The sequence below is a fragment of the Mandrillus leucophaeus genome, unplaced genomic scaffold (assembly GCF_000951045.1).
Source record: "Mandrillus leucophaeus isolate KB7577 unplaced genomic scaffold, Mleu.le_1.0 Scaffold191, whole genome shotgun sequence".
NCBI classification, from domain to species: Eukaryota; Metazoa; Chordata; class Mammalia; order Primates; family Cercopithecidae; genus Mandrillus; species Mandrillus leucophaeus.
Window position 1 is genome coordinate 100,099 of NW_012101932.1, and position 10,409 is coordinate 110,507.

General features: G+C 48.7%; 2 protein-coding genes across 4 annotated transcripts in view; one reads left to right on the top strand and one right to left on the bottom strand.

Annotated features, from left to right (window-relative positions):
• The window catches only part of LOC105538409 (chromosome unknown open reading frame, human C4orf29), a 67,219-nt gene extending 61,467 nt beyond the window's left edge, over positions 1-5,752 (bottom strand). Inside the window, exon 1 of the mRNA XM_011978260.1 lies at positions 5,409-5,752. The gene's annotated coding sequence lies outside the window, so the exon portion shown is untranslated. The remainder of the gene's footprint in view (positions 1-5,408) is intronic.
• Positions 4,983-10,409, top strand: part of MFSD8 (major facilitator superfamily domain containing 8) — a 62,148-nt gene continuing 56,721 nt past the window's right edge. Inside the window, exons 1-2 of one of the 3 annotated variants that reach the window (XM_011978226.1) lie at positions 5,031-5,118; positions 5,804-5,940. In XM_011978226.1, the coding sequence (XP_011833616.1) occupies positions 5,879-5,940 (62 nt within the window). In that variant the 5' untranslated portion in view covers positions 5,031-5,118; positions 5,804-5,878. Of the gene's footprint in view, positions 5,119-5,789; positions 5,941-10,409 lie in introns of all 3 variants that reach the window. The other 2 variants (XM_011978227.1, XM_011978228.1) reach the window with 2 other exon arrangements.

Genomic DNA, 10,409 nt, shown 5'->3' on the forward strand with positions numbered 1-10,409 from the left:
TTTTTTTTTTTTTTTGAGACAGGGTCTTGCTCTGTTGCCCAGGCTTGAGTGTGAGTGGGACAATCATGGCTCACTGCAGCCTCAACCTTCTAGCTCCTAGGTTCAAGTAATCCACCCAGTGCAGCCTCTAGAGTAGCTGGGACCACAGGCACACAGGCCACCTTCCTTCCTTGCCTGGCTAATTTCTGTTTCTTCTTTTTTTTTTTTTTTTTGAGACGGAGTCTGGCTCTTCTCATTCAGGCTGGAGTGCAGTGGCGCCATCTAGCTCACTGCAAACTCCGCCTCCCAGGTTCAAGCAATTCTCCTGCCTAAGCCTTCCAAGTAGTTGGGATTACAGGCATGTACCACCACTTCTGGCTAACTTTTGTATTTTTAGTAGAGACGGGGATTTACCATGTTGGCCAGGCTGGTCTCAAACTCCCGACCTCAGCTGATCCACACACCTTGGCCTCCCAAAGTGCTGGGATTACAGGCGTGAGCCACCATGCCCAGCCTAATTTATTTTTTGTAGAGATGAGGGTCTTGCTATATTGACCAGGCTGGTCTCGAACTCCTGAGCTCAAGCAATCCTCCCACCTCAGCCTCTCAAAGTCCTGAGATTACAGGCATGAGCAACTGCACCCAGCTAGGACTTCACTGCCTTTTGCATTATATTATAGGTCACTTATTTTCTTTCTTTTCTTTTCTTTTTTTTTGAGATGGAGTTTCACTCTTGTTGCCCAGGCTGGACTGCAATGGCGCAATCTTGGCTCACCACCACCTCTGTCTCCCAGGTTCAAGCAATTCTCCTGCCTCAGCCTTCCGAGTAGCTGGGATAACAGGCATCCGCCACCATGCCTGTCTAATTTAGTATTTTTAGTACAGACAGGGTTTCTCCATGTTGGTCAGGCTGGTCTCACACTCCTGACCTCAGGTGATCTGCCCGCCTTGGCCTCCCAAAGTGCTGGGATTACAGGCATGAGCCACCGCACTTGGCCCACTTATTTTCTTAACAGCGGCATGAAATGAACCAGGGGCATCATCTTCCTTTGTAACATCCATGGCATCAATAACAATAAGTGGAATCCACGATAGTAAAATAAAATTTAATTAAAAGTCCTGGCTAGGCTGGATGTGGTGGCTCACATCTGTAATCCTAGCACTTTGGGAGGCTGAGAAGGGAGGATTGCTTGAGACCAGGAGTTTGAAACCAGCCTGGGCAGCATAGTGAGACCTCATCTTTAAAAAAAAAAAATCCTGGCCAGGCACAGTGGCTCATGATTGTAATCCCAGCACTTTGGGAGGCCAAAAACAGGACTGCTTGGGCCCAGGAGTGCAAGACAAGCCCTGGCAACACAATGAGACCCTGTCTCTACAAAAAAATTTTGAAATCTAGCCAGGTGTGGTGGTGCACACTTGTAGTCCCAGCTACTCAGGAGGCTGCAGTGGGAGGACTGTGTAAGCCTGGGAAGTTGAGGCAACAGTGAGCATGGTTGCACCACTGCACGCCAGCCTCGGCAACAGAGCAAAATCTTGTCTCCAAAATAAATAAACAAACAAATAAACCCAACAACAACAAAAAACAACACCTATATTTTAGAGTAAGAAGAAAAGTAATATACTGCTCATGAGATGCTCCATTTTCCTAAACTTTGATATTCTTCTAGATTGGTAGATAAAACCAAGGTAAGGCAAAAATACGGAGTTAGAAAGTTGCAAAGGAAGCAAGAAAGGACCTAAGAACGATGAACTTTTCAAATATTTTTGTAAAGTACTATATTTATTATTTGCCTAAATTGTTTACTTATTTCCAGTTTTCTACCCAAACTAGAAAACGTTCCCAGTGGCTCACGCCTGTAATCACAGCACTTTGGCAGGTTGAGGCAAGCGGATCACCTGAGTTTGGGAGTTGGACACATGCCTGACCAACATGGAGAAACCCCGTCTCTACTAAAAATACAAAATTAGCCAGGTGTGGTGGTGGGCACCTGTAAACCCAGCTACTTGGGAGACTGAGGCAGGAGAATCCCTTGATCCCAGGAGGCAGAGGCTGCAGTGAGCTGATATCGCACCATTGCACTCCAGCCTGGGCGACGAGAGCAAAAGTCCGTCTCAAAAAGAAAAAATAAAAAGAAAACCTTCCCAAATCACTTTTATTCCCTGTGCCACAAAAGTCAGCACTCCAAACTTAGACACAGCATATTCCTTACTATATTTACCTACTAATAAACAACTAATAAATGAGGAACAGAAAGTAAATCAAACACACATACAGGTTAGTATAAATTTGGTTCTGGGGTGTGGGATTACACAAATCTTCTTAAATTCCATTTCAGCTCTAAGAACAACATAAAAGACAGGTTTTGTGGAACTTTCTAAACACGTAAGTTTTTCTAGACAGGGTTGGCTGGGTCCAGGGTATTCAGTGCCACCATGAACAGATAAAAATCCAAGCCCAGGGTGAACATAACTCTAAATTACCAAAATGAGGCACCATCTGGAGCCATGCCAGATACTTAAAAGTCCCTGCTTCAGGCTGGACAGACAACAACGAGCTTCTGCAGAAATAGAACCCATTTCTGAAGTATATATCAAGCCAAAATGACCCAATTATCAATGTGACAGGGAAAAGCAAAGGGAAATAAAAATAGAAGTTCTAGTACAGTACCAAGAACTAAAAAGTCTTCCCTAGAAATGAGTTGCTAAAGTGACACTCATCATTTATTATGCTATCTAGTACTTTTATTTCCTGTCAATCTGGTATCTAAGTATTTAACAATGCAATACTAATTTTTTTCTGGACTTTTATCTTTACATTGGTGATATATATCTCAAAGGCATAAATGAAAATTTAAAAAATATCACCATGTACAAGAACTTATTCCCTTACCTAAAAAAAAAGAGACTTCAAGTTTTATCTTGTAACTTTACTTCTAAATAATGTCTATACAAGTTTAAGCAGCTAAGAAAGGGTTTAGATACCTCAGATATCCACTGGTAAAATCTACCTCCCTAGCTTCACAAATATAATTCAACAAATATAATTCCTTTTAATCTTACACTGAACAAGAGTAACAAAATAGGAAGCTTGTTTGTTTGTTTGACAAGGGTGTGGGTAACTATCCTGGGCAGTCACCTAAGGAAATCCACCAACTGGAGTGTCTCATATTCTCGTGTGAAACATTCAAGAAATAATCTAATCTCTTCAAATTTAGCTCCTCTTTTCCATGGGCTTTATTAAAAAAAAACAAACATATATATATACATACACACATATATGTTTAAATGTCTACTTTGTTTGGATGCTATGTGTTCCTAAGAAACATTTTTTCTTTTTTTTTTTTCTACTGGTACAATACACTAAGCTTACTTAGATTTCACCAGCTGTGTATGTACTCATCCCATGTGCTTTTGTGGTCTGAAGTCATCACTTGGAGGCACCAATGGAAAAGAGCAGTGTCAGAGGACTGGGATTCCTCTACTAGCTGTATGACCTTGAGTAGGCCACTTTAACTTATAAACAGAAAGTAATATCTGCCCTGATACATGATAGCCAATTATTTCACTTATATAAAAACTGAATATCTACTATATATTTATGAGATATGAGGAAAGATCCTGCTTGCTGCTTTGCCATTTTTTCCCCTTAAGAAGCCTGGTGGTAAAGAGCACAGGTTTTAGAACCAGGAGTCCTGCGTTTCTTGAATTCTAACTCTGTTGCTTGTTAGCTGTATGATTGTAGGCAAGTTACTTAATCTCCCTGCCTTCCATTTCCTTGTATACATGAGACAATTCCCACCTCAGAGGATTGTTGTAAGGATTAGATGAGGTAGTTCAATGAGCATTCATCCAACGTATATTTATCTAGGAACCATTCTGCCTACTGCTATACTGGTTAAAAATCCCCTTGTCCACTATATATGTGCCATACATTGCTAGCCCCCAGGAATTAAAAAAGACAATATAGACAATATAGTAAAGCGACATTATGGCAAGAAAATACTAACTTTTCTACCCATGTATCTTCTTGGAACCAATAATACAAATCTGACTTGTTTTTGTGAACTGTTACAAATGAATCTACAAGACTGAATCCAAGTGCAAATAGGTCTTGATTTAGATGGTATTTCTGAATAGTACGTTTCAAGGTTTTTATTTATTTTTTTTTGAGACAGAGTCTCGCTCTCCTGCCCAGGCTGGAGTGCAGTGGCGCGATCTCGGCTCACTGCAGCCTCAGCCTCCTGGGTTCAAGGGATTCTCCTGCCTCAGCCTCCTGAGTAGCTGGGACTACTGGTGCGTGCCACCAAGCCCGGCTAATTTTCTTGTTTTTGGTGTATTTTTAGTAGAGTCGGGGTTTCACCGTGTTAGCCAGGATGGTCTCGATCTCCTGACCTCATGATCTGCCCGCCTCGGCCTCCCAAAGTGCTGGGATTACAGGCGTGAGCCACCGCACCCGGCCTGCACGTTTCAAGTTTAGGTGTTCACCAGTTGACCGTGCCTGGTTGATACACACAAGGTCAAAAATGACACAAAGATCAGAAGTGATGGCATATATCGTACACGACTGTGCAACTAGTATAGGACCTAGCATTGGGTAAATGCTCATAAATATTAATTTAAAAAATTAAGTTTGGTTTCCAACTTTGCCACTTCCACACCGAGTGACTCTAGGTTTAACTTGTCTGGATCTTAATTTTCGGTAAAATAGAAATGTGTCTGCTTTGCCTATCTCATAGGATAGTTGTGATCAAATGAAATTACATGACAATGTATCTGGCGCTAATAAAACGGTAATTTATGAGACACAGATTGACTACTGACACCAGCTAGCCTACAAGCCTAATAGTAAAGATAAGATGTTAATACATAACTACCAGGAAATAAACATGGAGATCTCGTGAAAACCCATGACATGTTTTCTAAAAATGTCATCTTCCTTGTGACGAAAGGAGCTGGTCATTGCTAGGCAGGTGCTGTGCCTTTTTCAACCTCCACGTTTCAGCAGCAGGCTCTTCTGAGTGAGATTTTGCAAGGCTGAGGCCCCCGTAGGCGCAGCCGCCGTTGGGGTGCGCATCCGGCAACCTGCAGTTTACAAGCAGCGGATCCCACCTTCAGTACTGGCTTTGACAAGCCCTCCAGGTAACGTGCCTTTGCATTTAGCCGACCTAGAGAAGAGAGCTGGAAGCCAGCTCTACCTTTCACGGGGGGGAAGGGACTGCCCACCCGCTCGCCCCCATCACCTCGGCCCTCCGGAGCGCGCCGCGGACTTCAGCCTTGTCTCTCGCCCCTGCCTCACCGCACGTCCCTGACCCGCGAGTCTCCCGCCTAGCTCCGCGTCCCAGGTCCCTGCCTCCGGGCACGTACACGACGCGCTAAGAGGCGCGGGGAGCTCTTAGCGCGCCTGCTACTTAACCCGGCCGGCTACCTACCGGCCGTCAGGCAGAAGCCTGCGATTGAGCTGGCCGGGCCTCCCAGCACCGCCGCTCTCCAGGCTCCCTTTCGAGGACTCGACTTTGGTCCGAGCCCCAACCGCAGGTCGGGTAACCTTTCCAGGAATCCAAATGGAAGGCGAAGCGGAGAGACGAAGAAGAGCGCGGGGCGGAGCGGGGCGGGGCGGCAGTTTGGACACGCCCCGAGCTCGCCTCGGCTCTTCCTCCCCCTCAGAATGGGAAGCGCCTACTGAGGGAGAAGGCTCCCTCGCCCTGCTGCCTCCTTTCGCCCTGCGCTGTCCGGCCTTCCGCGTGACCCCGCCTATGACCTCGGGGCGTTCCGCTCACGTCCGACAGTCAGGTGCGCACGCGCACTTGCAGGCTTGTTTTGCCAGCTTCACGCCACCCAGAATGTGAGAAAGCAGGTGTCGCGAGAGTTGGGCGCAAGACGCCTTTTAGGGACTGTAATTATGGCGGACCTGCGGATCGAAGGTGAACGGGAGCCGCTGTTAGGCGACACACCTGGAAGCAGGTGAGCGAATCCTGGTAGAGGGACCCCTCAGCCTCCTGCGCTGTTGGGACTGGCTCCTTTCCGGGCGTCACCCGCACTGGGACGAACCCTCGCCGCCAGAGGGGTGCCAGCGCGGTAGGAGCCGGTGGCCGGGTTGTGTGAGCCGAGGAGATTCGCTCCCAAGGTAAGATAAAGGGCATCTGGCCGCACCTTGCGATGATGAGCCGGTGGGTTCGAGTGACGGGCCGGAGAAACCCAGGCTGCTGCTTTGCCTGTTGCAGCAGCCAAGCCACCACATTCTGTATCTTCAGAATTCTATATTTGGCTCTTTGTAGCTGATCACTTTACACATTTCACAGTTCCAAAATGATGGATTTAATCGATGCTTGAAGTTATCGGTCTTAATAATGACCTGCTGCCTGACTGCCTGACAACGTCTTTGAAGGAGTGGCCTGCCCCTCCACATCTGTGGGCGTTTCTCCTTAGGTGGAACCAGAGACTTGAGAAAAGAAATGAGACACAGAGACAAAGTATAGAGAAAGAAAAGATGGGCCCAGGGGACCTAAGCTGGCACCGGTCTCTGAGTTTCCTTAGTATTTATTGATAATTATCCTTACCGTCTTAGAAAAAGGGAAGTGACAGGATAATAGGATCATCATAGGGAGAAGGTAAGCAGTAAGAAATGTGAATAAAGATCTCTGTGATATTAGTTTAAGGAAAAGTGCTGTGCCTTGATATGCATATGCAAACATCTCCATAAACCTTTTTAGTGCATAAAGAGCAGCATTGCTAGGAAGTCCCACCTTTTGCCCTAAGGCGGTTTTCTCCTTTCTCAGTAAACAGAACAACAATCTGGTTTTACACCCAGATGTTCCATTGCCCAGGGACGGGCAGGAGACAGATGCTTTTCTCTATCTCAACTGCCAAGAGGCCTTCTTTCCTCCTATACTAGTCCTCCTCAGCACAGACCTCTCACGGGTGTCAGGCTGGGGGACGATCAGGTCTTTCCCTTCCCACGGGGCCATATTTCAGACTATCACATGGGGAGAAACCTTGGACAATACCTAGCTTTCCTAGGCAGAGGTCCCTGTGACCTTTGGCAGTGTAAGTGTCCCTGGGTACTTGAGATTAAGAGAATGGTGATGACTTTTAACCAGTAAGCTGCCTTCAGGCACTTCTTTAACAAAGCACACCCTGCACAGCCCAAAATCTTTTAAACCTTGAGTCACCGCAGCACATGTCTCTTGCAAGGACAAGGTTGGGGGTAGGGTCACAGATTAACAGCATCTCAAATATAGAACAAGGTGGATGTTAGGCAGGAATCTAGACCCAACATGGCGGTGTTACCTGGCATAGCAGGCCTTTTGTTAAAGACTCCCTTCACCCTTGTACACACCCGCAGACTTACATGCGTCAGAGTTCTGGCTGGGCAACCACACTCCCCCATGACCTGCAGCTCACCTGCATTCCACAAGTTCGTAAACAGCAGTTTCAGTTAACAGTTTCCAAAGACCCCTTCCTCATGACCCTTACTCAACTCCTGCCCTAGTAGTTTCAAGACCCCCAAGGCCCTGTTTACACAACCAGCTTCCCTACCTCTCGGGCTATAAAAAGCCCCTACCCTCCTCCCTCAGCGCGACTTCCTCGGCCCGCACCTTTGGACTGAGGAACCTCGCTCGCGAGTCCTAATAAAGGCTATTCTCACTGCCATTTGCCTTGTGTCTTCGTTCCCGGTTCGGCTCCAGCCTCAGTTTACCTTTACATTTGGTGCCGAAACCCAGGAGGAGACCCCTCCCCCGGACCCTTCCTGGGTCGGGCAGGCGCTCCTCTCCCAGAGCGAGGACCTTCTTTCTGAGCCGGGAGCCGTTTCACCAAATCCAAGACTCAATTCAATCACTGCTGTTTTCCCCTGTCCTGTAGGCCCCCTCCGGGAAGTCCTTGTCCAAAACGCATGGCCACGTCAGGGGCTCCCTCAGGTCAACTGTGACCTTGGCACCAGGGACTAGGAGACGTCCAACCTCCCCGGAAGCTGCCATACTCTGCACTCCTCATGACAGTGGGAGGATGCTCCCATTGCCACCGGACTGCCCGCCTTAGGACCATGGGAACTACCCAGTTCAAACCAAACCGAAAATCCCCTCTGAGGTGCCTCTTGGCTAATTTCCAGACTTTAAGTCTCAGCCAAGACCTAAAACAAAAGCGACTCATTTTCTCCTGCATGGTAGCATGACTGCAGTATAAATTGGATAATCAGGCTCAGTGGCCTGCAGAAGGCACTCTAGACTTTAACATTCTCTTGGATCTGACCAACTTCTGCAAGAGACTAGGCAAATGGCACGAGATAGCCTATGTTCAAGCCTTTTGGGACTTGCGTTCTCGCCCAGATGTCTACGCTCAATGCTCGTTAGCTCAGGTCCTACTCGCAAAGTCTCTTCCCTCGAGCAAGGAGAGGGATGATTCCTCCTCTTTTTCTGAGCCTCCTGACACCCTATCCCGGCCACCCCTTCGGTCTCCCACCCAACCTTCTCTTTACCCTGACCCGCCATTATCCCCGTCCTCGTCACTGCCTCCCCTCCCTTCCACCCCTCCTGTGCCCTCGCCAAACCCGACAGATTCTGTCTCCCCCACCTCCACCTCCTCCCCTTGCTCGCCTGTCTCAGCCCATACTCGGTCCAGGACCGACCTCCTGTGTCCCTTGCGAGAGGTGGCAGGCGCCGAAGGAGTGGTCCGGGTCCGTGTGCTATTTTCGCTGGCAGACCTGTCTAAGATTGAAGAGCGTGTAGGCTCTTTCTCGGCCAACCCCACTTAGTATTTCAAAAAGTTGAGATACCTGTGCCAGGCGTATGACCTCACCTGGCATGATCCCCATATCGTTATGACCTCAACCCTGTGCCCTGAGGAACGGGAGCGTATCCTAGTGGCAGCCAGGCAGCACGCTGACCAGGTTCATTTAACTGACCACGCCATGCCAGTTGGCACTGAGGTGGTGCCCTCAGCCGAGCCCAACTAGGACTAGCAGGTTGGTCAGGCAGGCCACCGCCGCCGAGATATGATGGTCCAGTGCCTTCTTGCTGGCATGCAGGCAGCCTCCAATAAGTCAGTCAATTTTAATAACTTAAAGGAGGTAGTCCAAGGCTCAGATGAAAATCCGGCTGTTTTTCTTAACCAACTGACAGAGTCACTTATTCAGTACACCCGCCTTGACCCTGCCTCCCCTGCAGGAGGAGCCATCTTAGTTTCATACTTTATTTCTCAGTCGGCCCCCGATATCCAAAAAATGTTAAAAAAGGCAGAGGACGGCCCTCAAACTCCCATCCAGGACTTAGTCAAACTGGCCTTCAAGGTCTACAACTCCAGGGAGGAAGCAGCTGAGGCCCAATGACAGGCCAGGCTAAAACAGAGGGTATAACTCCAAACCCAGGCCTTGGTAGCAGCCCTGAGGCTGGCCGGCTCCAGGAGCTCCCAGAAAAGAGGTACTACCCGAGCGCCACCTGGTGCCTGCTTCAAATGCAGCAACGCCCCTCTCCGAACTGTTGGCAGATGGGCCACTGGAAGTCAGACTGCCCCGACCTAAGGACGGTCGCTGTGCCTCCACGTGACGACCCTCCTCCAGGTATTGGAGGCGCCTTCCAGCTCCTCGACACCGACGAAGATTGAAGAGGCCCAGACTCGGGAACCCCTCTTACTCTCGCCGAGCCCAGGGTTATGCTTCAGGTAGCGGGTAAGTCCATATCTTTCCTCATGGACACAGAGGCTACCTAGTCTGTTTTGCCTTCCTTTAGTGGCCCCAGCCACCCCTCCACTGTCACGGTCATGGGAATTGATGGCACTCCCTCCACCTACCGCCAGACTCCTCCTCTGTCTTGCCGCTTGGATGGCTCCCTCTTCTCGCACTCATTTCTTCATGCCCAGTCCCCTTGTTAGGAAGAGATCTCCTCTCCAAGCTAGGGGCCTCAGTTCACTTCCGACCCAATCCCTCCCCACACCTCGCATTCCTCTTCCCCCTTCTCTCACCTGACAAACCCCGCCAGGCTGACCCCCCCACTCCCGTTTCCAGTCCCCACTAACCCTAAGGTGTGGGACACCTCCATCCCAATCATTGCCCAGCACCATACTCCGGTCCGCATCCGGCTAAAAGACCCTTCCAAGTTTCCCTCTAGACCCCAGTTCCCTGTCTCCCTTGAACATCGATGGGGATTAAAACCTATCATTACACGCCTGCTCCGACAGCACATTCTAGTTCCCGCCAACTCACCATGCAATACTCCTATCCTACCTGTACAGAAAAGCTCTGGGGCCTGTCATCTTGTACAGGACCTACGCCTCATCAATGAGGCAGTAGTCCCTGCCTTTCCAGTTGTTCCTAATCTATATACATTCTTCTCGCGTGTTCCCCCTGACACCACCCATTTCACTGTCCTTGACCTGAAGGATGCCTTCTTTACCATCCCTCTACACCCAGACTGCCACTTTCTGTTTGCTTTTACATT